General features: G+C 47.0%; 2 protein-coding genes across 6 annotated transcripts in view; one reads left to right on the top strand and one right to left on the bottom strand.

Annotated features, from left to right (window-relative positions):
- The window catches only part of Plxna2 (plexin A2), a 195,467-nt gene extending 191,275 nt beyond the window's left edge, over window positions 1-4,192 (bottom strand). Inside the window, exon 1 of the mRNA XM_031339712.1 lies at window positions 3,723-4,192. The gene's annotated coding sequence lies outside the window, so the exon portion shown is untranslated. The remainder of the gene's footprint in view (window positions 1-3,722) is intronic.
- LOC116069237 (translation initiation factor IF-2) overlaps window positions 1-15,548 on the top strand; it is a 64,435-nt gene that overhangs the window by 18,548 nt on the left and 30,339 nt on the right. Inside the window, exon 4 of one of the 5 annotated variants that reach the window (XM_031339724.1) lies at window positions 2,208-6,010. The exons of the other annotated variants lie outside the window; for them this stretch is intronic. Within the exon in view, the coding sequence (XP_031195584.1) occupies window positions 3,201-4,055 (855 nt within the window). The 5' untranslated portion in view covers window positions 2,208-3,200 and the 3' untranslated portion in view covers window positions 4,056-6,010. Of the gene's footprint in view, window positions 1-2,207; window positions 6,011-15,548 lie in introns of those variants that run through there. 5 annotated transcript variants of the gene reach the window in all.

The following is a 15,548-nucleotide window of genomic DNA, read 5'->3' as shown; positions in this document are numbered from 1 at the left end:
CAACTCTCCCAGCCCTTTTCTTCTCCTCAGTCTCTGACTGCACTCTGACATGTAAACAGTTGGCAAAGCCTGGGCAAAAGGACAAGTAAAGGAGGGCGTGCTTAAAGAAGAAGAGGGGAGAGTGAATGGGTCAGGTACTGTGCCAGGGGCTATAGGAAGACAGCAGGGAGGAGTAACACCAACCACTCTGCTCAGAGAAGAGAAGATTGCTGGAGAACACCTGCTGGTTCTCAGGGTTTCCCAGAGATATCCTGCCACCCAGATGAGAGACTAAGCCAGACCAAGTCGGGATAATGATTAACCAGCTGCTTTCTGCAGGGAACTTTCTGCAGGATCTCAGTTGTAAGCCTTACTTGCCACCCTCCCTTCCTTCTCTCATCTTATACTAGAACTCCATAGGGACCTGATCCCCAACAAAAACTATTCTCTCTTCTATTCCTGCCCTCCAATTTAAGACTGAGCAATAAGTTGTATAGAGGTTCCATATGCCCATATACTAGGAAGTAGAGCCCAAAGAAGTCTGGGGGCTGAGCAGAAGAAAGGGGGTGGCCCCTTCAGACCAGCCATTCCCAATAGGCAAGATGGGACCAGCTGTTTGACCCCAAGAGGAACGGCCTTTCTTTTTGTCTCCACAGGGGATTCACCTTTAGAAATGACCAAAAAAGCAGGGGATGGCACACCCACCCCTCATTTGCTCTAATCAGGCATGAAATCTTTGTAACTAAGTGAAAAAACTGTTTCCCATAAGGGAATCAGTTCCATTCATCATTGTTTGAACTGAGCATATGTGATGGGGAGAAACAGAACACTCACATAGAATGAATTGATAACAGGCAGCCCTGGGGGAAGGGGTAGCAATGGGAGAAAGGTAGTATTGGGGTGTTGTACATATTAGCTGTAAAAACTTCATCCAGTACCTCAAAGCCTGCATCTCTTGCTTCCCTGTAGGCAGTCTTGGATTATTCTAGCTAACAGACTGTAACACAATGCTCCTGTCTCTTTATGATCTGCATGGGGTTGGTGGGGGGGTGTTGGCTCTGGTTGCCTCTCCATTTGCCATGATGGACAGAAGTATATTGTACCCTAGTCTTTCTGTGCAGAGACAGCTGTGTGGCAATGCAGGAAGACAGCTGGGGAGGGGGGCCTGGAAACAGGAATTGTCTCCCCGACGCCAAATCCTGTATCTTCCAGAGGCAATCATAGAAAGCAAGGTGGAATAGAAACCATAAGGTTCCACAAACAGTGATGACTCCAGCACCAGAAATATTTTGGGATTGCTTGTGCTGGCAAGCTTAAAGCTCCTGCCAGCTGCTGTCCTGTGTATTTAAGCATGTCACTGGCTTCCCCTCCTGCTCCTGGGTCTCCTTGCCCATGAAATAAAGATTAGCTGAATAATCAGGAGTATTTGTAAGCAGGAGAGGGGGCCTAGTAGAGGCTGTTCTTTGAGGCTTCCCAACCTAATTTAGAGCACATAACTCCTGTAAAACAGATGCTGAACTTAAGCATCTACCATATATACAACTTCTCTTGGTCAAGAATGTTGGAGGGGCAATCCTTTATTGACAATCTAGAGACAGGAAAGATGTTCAGTGCAGCTCTGATAGGGACCAGCAGCCTTGGGATGGCATAGCCTTGAGCGATAGTCATATGTTATTATTGTCTGTTCTTCCTTTAGTCTTAGGCCCAAAGATCAGCTGTTCTTCACCCCTGCCTGGATCCAATCTGTGAGGGTCCTTGTCCCTATGCCCTGACAACAATGAAAAGGGTACAGCTGAGACTCCCTTGCCAGGCTGTACCTGAGCAGGGAAAACCATCCAAGTCGTGGGTACTTCAAGACTTGCCCCTCTTTAGCAGAGTGTCCTCTGTACATGGGTCAAAAGCCATGTTCTTTTGCTTTTCAAAACTATTTACCCCCATCCCAGTGCAAATTTTCTGAGGACAGTATGGGAACAGAGAGGTCAGTCGGTCTTCATAGCCCCTTTTATCAATAGTTTTTTGGACAGGATTAACTGTGAAAAAGAGAAGACAGGTTCTTTAGGTAATACTAGCTAGTGGCAGTAGAGGCAAGTTGTGGGGTGGGTGGCAGCTTAGCACTAAGAGGAGGTGATGTCAGGTAGAAGACAAACAAAAAAGCAACCTCCTGGGGTACGGGCCAGATTCCACTCTGTTTCCTTGGTTCCCATCCTCTCTCAATTTTCCACCCTTAGGCCACCCAGCAGAGATCACAGGTAATTACTTCCAATGATGCTCTGTGGGGAGAAGAGAAGTTAATGAATTCTTCTATCTTCCTGCCTGGAGGTCAGCGGATGGAGGGCTGCTAGCAACTGTAGGAGTTTTCCAGGGTGATTACACAGAAAGTTGTGCATTTCAATTAGGAACAGCTGAACTCCTCCAGCCAGGGTTAAGCTCTTCTGGGGACACTGGTTCTCACTGGAAGGCCCCAACATTTAGAGCCAGCCCAGAGGGAAGAATGAAGTTTCAAGATCTGGAAAGAGACTCAGTATGACAGGCCTGCTATTGTGTGGAACTGCAAGAGAGCTGAACCTGACTCCAGGTCTGTTGAAAGCAGCCATCTCAGGATTGCCTGCGCTCTAGCCCAGATACTCAACTGTACAGACCTGGTCCCCTGCAAGGATGGCTGTGTCTCAAAATGTCTAATCCTCCACAGATGGGCCTTCAGAGACATCTGGTAGCCTCACTCTTCAAAGCCATCCACCTCTGTCTGTTGTGCATATGAGTGGCTAGAGAGTTAAGCTGTCTACGGTCTTGGTTCTCCACAGAACTGAACATTCTTGCTCTCCACAAGTACTGGCTTTCCTTTCCAGATAGCTCTCTTTTCCTGTTCTCCCAAGTCTCCCCGCCCCACACACAGCTTTTTCTCCCTCTTATCTCTACATGAGCTATTTGAAGAGGTAGCTCCTCCTAGGGCAAGGGTCATGTTAAACAGGTGGACATTTTTGAGGGCCCTAGGAATGACATTTTCAGTTTTTGACATATAGATCAAGATGAGCATTTACGAAGACTACCTATGAGTAAAAGAAACTGGAATTTTCTAAGACCCTATCACTTCGTGAGGTAGGGCAAAAGAGAGTACATGGAGGGAAACGAGCTTTAAGGAGCCTCTTGGACTCTGGACAAACTCCCACTTCAACCAGCACCACTGTTGCTCAAACCAAGGGGGCCGGCCCCAGCTGGGCACTATGCCATGGGGGATGGGGACAGGAATACTTAACCACAGTGCTTCCAAACCGTTCTCTCAGCTTCCCAGAACGCACGCAAAGGATGCCTTCTCCTTCCTGATGATTCCCAGTCTACTGAACCACAGAAACGGCCAGCAGCCACCCGGGACTACACTGCCTGGTGAACGCCCCCCAACCGGCCTCCGGCCGCCCCAGACTATCTTGCTAGTGCCATCGAGGCCCTCTCTGGGCTCCAACCCTGGGACGACCTCGCTGCTCAGGCGCTCCCCAGAGCTGCAGACAGCCGGCAGGTGCGCGCTACAAGCGCGCCATGGAGCGCCGGAACCACCGGAGCCTCCGGAGTCTATGGCCCGGAAGCCTGGACAGGAGACTGCAGCTCCAAAAGTGGCGGATCACGCGCGGATACTCGCCGCCACAACCAAGCCGGGGCCGGGGCCGGGACCCCAAGGGGACCTGGGGAGGCTGCGCCGGAGGAACAGCCGCGGGAGCGCGCTCGGGGAAAGGGCGGAGGGCGCCGCTTACCCAGCTCGGCGGGGTCTGTCTGTCCCTGCGTCCCCGCTTCGTCCGCTTGACTGGCGGTTGCCCAGGGCAGCGTGCACCCAGTCCTGCCTGACTGGAGTCACACTGGCAGCTAGGTCCACATGGAACCCAGGATCATTAAAATCCTCGGCCCGCGCCGGCCGCTTGCCTGTATTCCTGGGGTGGCCCCCGAATGGTTCCTTGCGTCTTCGTCCCGGTCGCTTGCGCGCAGGGACCGGGTTGCGAAGGGGCGTGGGGTCCCGCAGGGTCCCTCCGGGGCTGGTCAAAGCCGGGTGTCTTCAGGTTTCTCTGGCACGACTTTCCGGGCTGCTCTGACATCAGCGATCCCGCGCTTCCTTCCCTTCTGCTCCTGGCCCGCTCGGCCCTATTTCCTCCAGGAACCGCTGCCAGCTCAGTCTGCGACCGGGCCCGTAAGCTCCCGGCGGCTCCGCGGGTCCACCAGATCTGATCGCTCGTCTTCAGATGAAGGATCCCGGCAGCTGCTCCCGCCGCCCCCGCTCGGTTCTGCGCGGACAGTGCTGCGCGCAGCGTGGCTCAGCTCGGCTCCGGTGGCGGCGCCCTCAGCCGGCCTCCTATATTACCGCTCAGCTCATTATCATAGAGGCCGCGTTAACCCCCTCCCCGCCCACGCGCCCCGCCCGCGCAGACTGAATACCCTAGCCTGTCCACCCAAGAACCCGGCAGAGCTAGGGCTCTGCAGGCGTTCTCCTCGCTCAGCTTGGATCACCAGACACTGTCAGTAGTCAAAGGGCCAGAAAGGTTGTACCAGAGTCTAAGGACTCATGTCTTGGGGCCTGGTGAGCCAGCTGGCTCGGCTTCGGGAGGGGCTCAGAGTGATGAGAGCACCCCATCCCCTCGCGTGGCATCACCTGTCACCAAGCAAAGCCTCCCCTCCTTCCTCTTCACCTGTGAGCTAGGGGTGAGTGTAGAGGGACCTGTATTGCTGATGGGCTTGAGATGGGGTGTCGGATTTCGGAACAGCAAATTTCTCTGCCCTACAAATTCTAGAAAGCCAACGAGCTATCAAAAGAGGTTTGAAGTTGTTGATAATTATTATTTCTACATTTTTAAGAAAAGTCTGGCTTTGCATCTCCGATTTCCTGTTCCACTGGGAACGTAGGCCAGGGGTGACTCTGGCGGGTGCTGTGGGAACCAGAGGATCAGGAGCGTTTGCATTATCCAGACCCGCGAGCACACCTCATACTGGAGGCAGGGGGTAATGGCTAGAAGGTTAAAACAACTTTAATAACCCCAGAAAAGAGGATTTTCAGTTCTGGTTGCTTCTGCGCTCACGGGTCTTGATCCTTGGCTCGTAGTCTGTGAATCTGCAACCGTGGCTACGGCTTTCCCGCGAGGGCCTGTGCAAGCTATACCCCTTTCGAATTCCCTTATGGAAATCGAGCACACCGAGTTTACTCAACACGTCAAAGTGTCTGACAAACGTCCCCTACTGCCCTCTCGTGGCTATACTCTTCACTGGTATATATATAAAAAAAGGATGTGGAATGCTTCTGAAAACATGAAAACAGTTGGCTACTACTGAGACTTCAGCGAGAGAGGAAAGATAGATTAGATAGATAGATAGATAGATAGATAGATAGATAGATAGATAGATAGATAGATAGATAGAGATAGATAGATCAGACAGAGAGACAGTGAAAGGGAGGGCGAGAGAATATCACTTTCATCAACTGTATTAGAGACATGGGATTTTGGAGTGTAGGGATTTTTGTTTGTTTGTTTTGGGTTTCTTCACTATGTATCTCTAGCTGTCCTGGAACTCATTACTATAGACCATAGTGGCTACGACCTCACAAAAATCTGCTTGCCTCTGCCTCCCAAGTGCTGGACTCAGAAGTATATGCCACCACACTGGATACCTGGTGTAATTAGCTATTCTTAAAAACAAAACCTGGTTACCTCATTTAAAAGCTCTTCAATTAATAAATTCATTAATTTCCTAAAATTTGTTTCCAGTAAGTTTCACTAGCTGTTGCCAATTTTGTCCTTTGGAACCACAAAGAATCTGAATTCCACGATGCATACCTATCTTGTCCTTTGAATTTATGTAGCATTTATTTTTGATAAAACACCAGGTGATTCTCCTCTTTATTCTTTCTCTTTACATTTATTCTTCCTCTATTATTGTTTATGTCTGCATATGAATGGGTCATCTCTTCTTACCCAAAGGATTGTTATTCTCTTATTTCTGTATTTCTGAGTACACTGGATTTAAGGCACAACTTGTTAAGGAAGATAAAAAGAAGGTGCTCTCACATTTTGTTACACTTTTGCCATGTTTTTAATGAGAGGAACATCAGTCTAGCCAGCTTCGCCTGAGACCATCCTTTAGTAGAGCTGGGGTAACTGATAAAGTTCTCTGTTGAATATAGGGCATTTAATTCTAAATCAAGTGCTATATGACTATGTGTATGTTAGGGGTGTCTTATCTTTTGTCTCTTCTCAGTGCCTCAATTTAATCTCATTTTGAGATGATTACAATACAATTTAAATAATTTCAGTTACATATCCCCACCCTCTGTGATCCAGAAATAAACCCTTAAATGAAGAATGGGGGTACATTAAATGAAACTGACTCCTCCACATACACCCATCCGGTTCTTTTCTCCCCACACTTGCCCTTCCTGTCATGAATAAAGGAAGAGAGAGGGAGAGTGTGGGAGAAAGAACACCTACAGACAGATCACACTGCAGGCTGGGTGACATGATGCCACCCTACTCCCACATTGCCACTGAGCATCATCTGAAATGGAGCCAGTACAGGATGTGATCTCAGAAGCCTGATCTATGAGGTGCCTGGAAGCAGCACCCTTGTCTTTCCTAGGCGACCCCAGTTTCCCATTTCTAAGGTGAGATTCCAGCTTGAAATCTCTAGGGAGCTGGTAGGTTAAAACCAGATGTGGATAGTATCCTTTAAATGGAAAGTTGTTGATATGAATCTTATTAGTTGTTGGGTGACAAAACTTTTTTTTTAAAGATTTATTTATTATTATATCTAAGTACATTGTTGCTGTCTTCAGACACACCAGAAGAGGGCATCAGATCTCATTACAGGTGATTGTGAGCCACCATGTGGTTGTGGGGATTTGAACTCATGACCTTCAAAAGGGCAGTCAGTGCTCTTAACCACTGAGCCATCTCTCCAGCCCGACAAAACTTTTCATAGGGAGATGCAACACATGTTTACTCATCCCAGCTAGGGGTCTCTTGACAGTCCAAAGTACAGAAACCACCAAAGTCCAACTTGGTGAATCAATGAGTTTTGTTGGGGTTACTGACAGGAGTATGAGAGAGAGATTACTTACAGGCAGAAATTACTCAAAGCAGCTGCATCAGGACTACTCCAGCACAGGTGGCAGCTGAGAAAACCTGGAACACACTACACAGCCTGCAGCAACTCAGCAGGTTGGAAGTGTTCTTTCCAAGTCACTCTAGTCTAAACCTCTTCAGGCAGTTTTTTGAGTCTTCGAAGCTCAGCTTTCTTCCATCCGAGACAAGCTCTCAGCCTTTTTGTTCTGTTCTGTTTTGTTTTGTTTTTCTGAGACAGGGTTTCTCTGTGTAGCCTTGGCTGTTCTGGAACTCTGAAGACCAGGCTGGCTTTGAACTGAGAAATCCACCTGTCTCTGCCTCCTGAGTGCTGGGATTAAAGGCGTGCGCCACCACTGCTCCGCCCAGCTCTCAGCTTTTATTGCTTACTCTGGCATGCAGAGACCTAGTAGATCTGGTCAGCTTCAGGGACTTCCTAAAAGCTTTTTTGAGTTGTTTACCTTCCTGCTTAAGGAGGGTCTTACAGGATGGAATGTTTTCATCTTGGAGAAGGCTGTTACACAACATTAGTTAAGCGCATAATTACACTTTAAGAATAAAGATAATCGTGGGCTGGAGAGATGGTTCAGTGGTTAAGAGCACTAATTGTTCTTCCAAAGGTTCTGAGTTCAATTCCCAGCAACCACATGGTGGCTCACCACCATCTGTAAAGGGATCTGATGCCCTCTTCTGGTGTATCTGGAAACAGCTACAGTGTACTCATAAATAAAAAAAAAAAATTAAGATAATTAATAGAACTCATGCATGATACTGCTCTGGTGGCCAAGAACATGAGACAAGATCGGCCATAATATATGTAAAATTCAATAAAAAAAGAATTAAGATCATCACTTTTGGCTCCTGAGTTTTACAGGTGACACTAATGTCCATAGCCTCAAGCCTTTAAAGGTGCTAAGCTAACTTATCTTGACCATCATTCATTTGACCACAAAGTATTAAAAACAACTTTATTATATTTCTTCCTTCAGTAGAACTGTACATAATTATCTCTTTAGAACATTTACAATTTTAGTTACTGCATAATAATTGTACATATTTATAGGGTGTAATGTGACATTTCACTATATGTAACATGTCATGATCAGATTAGAGTAATTAACATATTGTCACCTCAAAGAGTTATTATTTTGCAACACATAATAAATTATTGTTAACTGTAGTAGCCATACCATGCTATAGACTGTAACTGTGACTTGGCTAGCCAACTCTTCCATCACCCTATAGGTCCTGGCAGCCACCTTAGGACTTTCTACTTCTGTGAAGCCTTTGCATGAGTCTTTCTGTGCCTGGCTTCACTCAGTTGACATAAAGTGCTCTGAGTACATGGACTGCCACAAATGGGAGGCTTCCATTCTTCTTAAGTGGCTGAGTGGCACTTTGTTTTACCATTTTGCTGTCTAAATAGCCAATATACTTCACACCCCCATGCTCTGTCGCCTTTCTGGGGACTCAAGTTTTCTTTATCTATCTGGCCCCCTGGTATTTTCTTCTCATCCTGCCCAGTTGATGTCAAATCTTAGCCCTTGGGGACTTGCCAAGTGGGGGGTGGTGGTGGTGAAGGAGGAGTGACGTCAATAGCCCAACACAGTTTTAGACAAGTGACAGGTATTTAATAAATACTCATCAAATAAAGGATGTTCTAATCTTTGGAAATTGTTGCAAGTTCCAAGGAGTTCTTACTCACTGTGCCATACAGTGGTCCCTAAGCCTTACCCTGGCATAGTCATGTGTAGCTACATTGCTGTTCCTGTCCCCAGGCCTTTTCTTTCCCTGTCACCAAATGACTGACATAGATAAGATGATGAGAAAAGTAAGAGAGAACAGGAGGTTGTCTTCCAGGGAGAGACCAGCATTCCCAGCAAGCAAGCCTGTATGCTGGGGGAGGATGGTCCCAAATGGGCAGCTAGCCCATCCCTATGGGAGTTCTCTCTGTCATAGCAGCAGCCTCAACCCTACAAACAGATGCCAGTTCAGTAGCCCCTTGGATCATAGGAGGAGGTATTTTTGGTACTGGAAGCCAGCCACACTTTGGCAGGCTTTTTACATTAAGTCTGTTCCTCTGCAAGATGGGGGTGGCAAGTGTCAATGTTTAGCATGGGATTGCTGCCTGGAGCATGTGTATGCATATATCAAGGGGCCTGGAGTGAGATGGGGGCTGGGATTGGGAGCTGTATGTGAACCTTGGAGGAAGTGAGTGGGCTCTTGCTTGCTGGTGTTGATGGTCATCTTTGGGCAGCACACCAATTGTCTTCAGGCATGCTTCTGGCTCACTGAACTGACTGTCATGGCACTTTTCACTTGACCAATCTCTGCTCTGAGAAGACTGTCATTTTTTTTTCTCTTGTTCAGATTCCAAGCCAGCAGTAATATGGTGCCCCTGTGGGTAGGCCTTTCATGTCCCGAAGTTCTACCTCACTTTCACCCTGCAGACACTGTCAGGCAGCCATAGCAGAAGTAGTAGCCTCCACCCCAACCCCCTCCTCCACACACATACTGTTGGCAACAAAGGCATCCATCTGAGAGGCCAAGTCCCATGAATGGAAATGAGAGGCTTCCACTCGAGTGGAAGGCCTCTGCCTGGGCAATGGGGCCCAGGGCCAGAGGCAACACAGGAGCTGGGCACCTGCTCTAGATTCTCAGCACCATTCATAAAGACTTTGCCCTGTCCCCTTCTTCACTCCTCCCCTTGCAAATTTCACTTTCCTGTGCACTTTAAACAGTAGCAAGCTTGTTAAGGCTCCAAATCAAACACAGTGGGTTTTCTCTCTCCCTTTCCCCTAAACCTTCCATGGGCAGATCTCAGGTCCCTGTATATTTCATCCTCTTTCCTAACCTACCTCCCCTCTTTCCTCCGTTCATCTAAGAGCATTTCTGAAAGTAGTATATCTTCTGAACACCTGGGCAGTGGCACTCAGAACCACCAACAGGACACTTGGACTGCCTGTCAGGGCAGAGGTTACAGAATGGAGGATGGACTGACTCGTTGTCTTTGGCCAAGACCTAAGCTGCTGCTCTATGACTATTACAGCATCTGAGAAGGATCCTGTGCTCTACTTTGATTTTTTTCCCCATTTCTGAAAAGATTCCCTCTAAGGAAACTCTATTCATTCAGTCAGGTATTTCCAGGATAGCTCTCTTGGTGCTTCTGTTTCATTCTGTCATTTATAAAGTAGAAATATTTTCTCCTTGTATCCTGCAAGGATTCAGAAGAAACAACTAAGATGCATACTGTGAATGGACTTCTCATACTGGGAAGTGCTACATGAATGCATGGTGGTGTCTGCTTCCCATCTGATACAATGTACTTCATTCTTTTCCTTGGTTTTCTGTAGAAAACAGCTTGGCTCACCAAAATGTCCCTTGGCCTATGCTTGCCTGTACTGGCTTCCTTATTCCAACCTGGCACTCTAGTTTTCTTCTTCTCCTTTATTCTTCCTGGTGAAATGTAACCAAGCAAAGAAATTCCCCTTAGTCACCTTTCCTTATGGAATCAAGAAGTCTTTCTGTGCTGAAATAGCCCTTGTGGGCTATTCAGTACCATGTTTGTCCACTACTAGGCAAATGTACTTTGATTACATAGAAGCAGAGGCCTGACCCTCAAGACTGACACTTAGCGAATTGCATCTTTGGGGATCCTTCCTTGTTCAGCTCCCTCCCCAAGTGGGAGGGACCTTGTTTTATGGGGTCACTGTCCCTTAGTGCTTAACCAAAGTTAGATGGCAGCTGTCCTCAGTATTAGTGGGAACTGTGCACCACAACTCTCATGGGCTGGAATCTCTGGGGCAGGGGAAAGATAGGCAGGACAAAGCCAACAAAGCAGAGTCCTTTGAGACACAAAACTTAGATCCTACAGGAAGTGCTCGTTTTGTCAAGGCTTCTTCATTTAAAGGGATATCATTCTTTTAGTTGTCATTGTCATAGTACAACATGGTGCTAAGGGTCAGCAATGCATAATCTACCCAGTATTGGTGGATTGCTTAGAGTCTTGGAACTTTAATCCCAGAGCTGAGTCTTTCTACCCTGCCTTACAAAGATAGCAGGCAGCCAAAAGGTTAATTGTTAAGAATGCCTACACATGAAACCCTGCATCCAACCCTCAGTACTGCTATACCGATAATCCTAGCACTTCAGGAGTGGAAATAGGAAGACCAGAAGTTCAAGGTTATCCTCAAATACATAGTGAGTTTGAGGCCAACCTGGCCAGACAAGGTGAGACTTGGTCTCAAATAAATAAATAAATAAATAAATAAATAAATAAAGTGATGTCTTATGGTCACTAGGTAGCATAGGATGGCTATATGTTAAACAAGGTTTCTGATATCTCCATCTTTTTTTACTTTGCCCATGGTTAGGTAAGAAGTTGTGATGCAGATGAGGGAGTTATTCCAGGTTGAGGAAGTGGGAGGCCCTGGGCCTCTCTTAACCTAGCAGAGATCCAGAGCCCTGACACAGGAGGGCTCTCAAAGATTCATCCAACAAAGCTTCAGAGCTGCTTTTCTACTGAGGGCACAGAATGTTATCTTCTCACAATGGAGAGCATGCTATAATTGTTTGCATGATTATTATAAACAATCATACTAATAAGGCCAAATCACCCATATCTTACAAGGTGTGAGTGTGTAATAGGGAGAGTCTCTGTCACTGGCAGAGAAGTTGCAAACACATGCAGATCTCCAGTAGCTTATGTCACCTTTGCTCTGCACAAGACCACATTCATGGCCTTTCAAAATAATGGGATAATTGGGTGCAATGTGTGCACCCGCACCCCTTAGAGTGAATGTGCTAGCCTGTCTTTGTGGGAATCCACAGGGAGCCCAGTGAGCAAAAAACGCCATGCCTGACTTCACCTTGATTACATCCTTGCCCTACAAGCCCCAGAAGAACTGAACTCTCACTCCTCCTAATTAGGGGAGAAAGAAAGACAGTAATGATGGGAGAATTTTCTCTGCCTCTGACGGCAAAGCCTTCTGAGACCGACCATTCAACTTTCCCTCTCTCAGCTCCTAGGTCCTTCTTCCTGGCTGATATCTGAGGTATCTCACCCAATGCTAGGCCCTCCCTGGGGCAAGAGCCCCTCTCCCTCCCCCTAGTGTGAATTGAGTGACAGCAGGACCTGGTTGGAACAGCTCCACTCTGCTCCCAGAACCTGTTTCCTGTCTGCTGTGAGGCAATGCAGAGCTACAGATGGGGAGGAGTCTGGGAGGCCTCAAACCAGACAGGTGTGGCTGAGCAGGGCCTGAAGAGGGTGGGATGGGGAGCTGGCTGGAGGAGGCTGGCAAAGAGTAAAGTCCCTCACCCCATGAGAAAATAAATAAATTCCCTGCTTAAATAAATCAATACTCTGACACCCAGGTGCAAAGCACAGAGTCTGGCTTCAGGCTGTAAATATAGGACAGGGTGTGAATTACTATGGATTGAAAAAAAAAATCCAGAAGTGGCACAAGTTCTTGGCAAGAGAGAATCAAGCATATCATCAACGGAGAGCATAAAATAGTTAATTACTATGTTAGTTTGTTGCCACATTTTCAGTTTTGTGGCTACTTAGAAAAGTTCTGTCTGAAACCTCCCCTCTTTGCCACTTAAATATCAAGCTCAGCACTGTTCCTTCTGTGAAATGGTCTCTAGTAGGATATTCTGAGTACTAGAGAGGTAGAAAGAAAAATCAGGAAAGGCAACTCTATTTCCATCATTCACTTCCAACTCTCCCCATTCTACTCTCTGTTTATTGAAAATCAACATGGGTTGGAAGGCAAAAACTGAACTGAAACAAACAAAAGAAAAAAAAAGACAAAAAGTTTGATGACTCTAGACTGGGAACCAGGAAACTAGGATGTCATTCTTGACTTTGCCATCGGCTGTGGGACTTTGCACAAGTCTTTCTCTTCCTGACTCTGTCCCAAAGATCCAGGACTGTGGCTCCATGCTCCTACTTGATCATGACTTCAGTCTTTCCATGGGGAACAGAGAAGGAACACTCAACTCAGAAGGTCTTCCTTTGCTGTCTAAGAAAGCTTGGTGCCTAAGATATGGAGAACAGTATAAGTAAGAGGCAGTGCTGAAAAATAGGGTCTTGAATCGGAATTCTCTTTAGTCATAAGATTTCTCTTGCCTCCTCCCTTTGATAAACGCTCCGGCACCAGGCACCACTGTTATGAATCTTCTTGAGTCATAGGAGGCTGCACCCCCTTACATCCATTCTGCTGACAATGCTGCTCCACGTGTGAAGGGACTTGGTCCCCCTTCATAGAGTTCCTCCTCCATACCCCTCCCCCTTTGCCTCTGAGAGGGCAGCCTCCCCTCCCCCTCACTCTGGGTTATCAGGTCTCTACAGAATTAGACACATCCTCTCTCACTGCCAGACATGGCAGTCCTCTGCTACATATGTGCCAGGGGCCTCAGACCAGCTTTTAGATATTCTTTGGTGGCTTAAATCTCTGGTAATTCTCAGGTTAATTGACACTGTTGGTCTTCCTGTGGGGTTGCTATTGTCTTCAGGGTCTTCAATCTTTCCCCTAACTCTTCCATAAGGGTCCTTCTAATGTTTGTCTGTGGGTGGCTGCATTTGTCTTAGTCAGCTGCTAGGTGGAGCCTCCCAGAGGGTTGCTAGGCTAGGCTCTTGTCTGCAAGAACAACATAGCATCATTAATAGCGTGAGGGACTGATGTCTGCCCATGGGATGGGTCTCAAGTAGGGCCGTTTATTGGTCAGCCATTCCTTCAGTGTCTGCTGCATCTTTGTCTCTGCATTTCTTTTAGACAGGACCAATTTCGGGTCAAAAGTTTTGTAGATGGGTTGGTGTCCTCATGCCTCTGCTGGGGGTCCCATCTGGCTACTAGAGGTGGTCTCTTCAGGTTCCATCTCCTCACTGTTGGGCATTTTGGCTAAGGTCACTTGCATTGACTCCTGGGAGCTTCCTTCATCCCAGGTCTCTGGGACTTCCTAGAGTAACCCCCAACCCCCATCCCTGGCAGCTGCATATTTCCATTCATTCTCCTGGCCCACTGGAACTCTCTCCTGTCAAGTGGAGACACACCTGATTCTGCCCCCCTAGTCCCCTCACTCTATCCTCTCCCACCCAGGTCTCTCCCTTCCTCTACCTCCCATGACTATTCCATTCTCCCTTCTGTGTGGGATTCAAACATCCTCACTTGGGCCTTCCTTCTGTAGGGTGTATTATGGGTATTTCGAACTTTTTGGCTAATATCCACTTATCAGTGAGTTCATACCATGTATGTCCTTTTGGGTCTTGGTTACTTCACTCAGGATGATATTTTCAAGTTCCATTCTTCTGCCTGGGAAATTCACGATGTCCTTGTTTTCAATAGCTGAATAGTATTCCATTGTGTAAATGTACCAAATTTTCTGAATCCATTCTTTGGTGGACACCATGGACAAGAAAAGATGCAGAGAACCTCAGTGATCGCGCCACCTAGTGGACAAACTGGGACTTTTTTCTGGCTCCAAAAATTAGGGAGGCCTGGCGGCTATCTTCCTCCACTGCTGTCAGTGAGGCCAATGTTGCATTGTGTCAATCACAACAATGGAAGAACTTCAGGGCATTATTTTGAAATGATCTGCTCCAGTCAAGGACTACTTTTGACAGCAGAGGGGAGCATCAGCTCCAAGGAGCGCCCATGTAAACAGGGAGTTGGATGTCAGAACAAATGATGGAGCCTGGTTTAGTTCCACTTTCCTCCCTGAAAGAGCCCTGTTGAGCAATTTCTCCTCCGTACACCACACCTCTTCATTATTTACTGTATCTTCGGGGGAGAATAAAACAAGAGGTACCCCTCCTCCTCATGCCCTCTGCTGCCTCACCCTCCCCTCCCCGCCTCCTGCCAATTGTGTCTTTTTCTGGAGTTTGGCAAACATAGCCACTTCCTCCTGCTGTGCTTTCAGAGAAGCTGAAATGAATGTGGCTCTAGTTATTTTTTTCCCCTTAATCATTCTTTCTCATTTTTTGCTGGAAAGCATTTTCATGAAGCACAATCACAGAGGGACAGAATGTCCTGATGTTTGGGTGAGCAGCATGCATTCTTTTCTTTCTTTTTTTTTCTTCCCTTGAATAAAAATAACACCACATAGCCATAACGTTAGAGGGATGAAGGCCATCTTTTCATAATTTTGGTCTATCCTCAGTACCTGTTGCATTTCTCATTGCTCCTCCTTCAACCCTCCGTCCCTGGAAAAAGCTAAGGTCACCTGTCTCCTCAACTTCTGCTCAGGTAACTCTTGCAGTCTGGAAGGTGTCATCCCCAACCTACAGCTGTCCAGTGCTGGCTGCATCTCAGTACTTCCTCAAGCCTACCTCTCTGGGGATTTACCTTTAGAATCTGGGCCTACAGTGTTTTATGTTCTTCAATGCTCACAAATGTATAGCAATGAATGTGGTAGACTTTAATCTCAGTAATCAAGAGGTAAAGACAGGAAGACTGACCACAAATTTGAGGTCAGCCCAGT

Source organism: Mastomys coucha, unplaced genomic scaffold (genome assembly GCF_008632895.1).
Source record: "Mastomys coucha isolate ucsf_1 unplaced genomic scaffold, UCSF_Mcou_1 pScaffold1, whole genome shotgun sequence".
In the NCBI taxonomy this organism is placed as follows: domain Eukaryota; kingdom Metazoa; phylum Chordata; class Mammalia; order Rodentia; family Muridae; genus Mastomys; species Mastomys coucha.
Note: the sequence above shows the minus strand (reverse complement) of the source record. Positions and strands in the feature narration are given on the sequence as shown.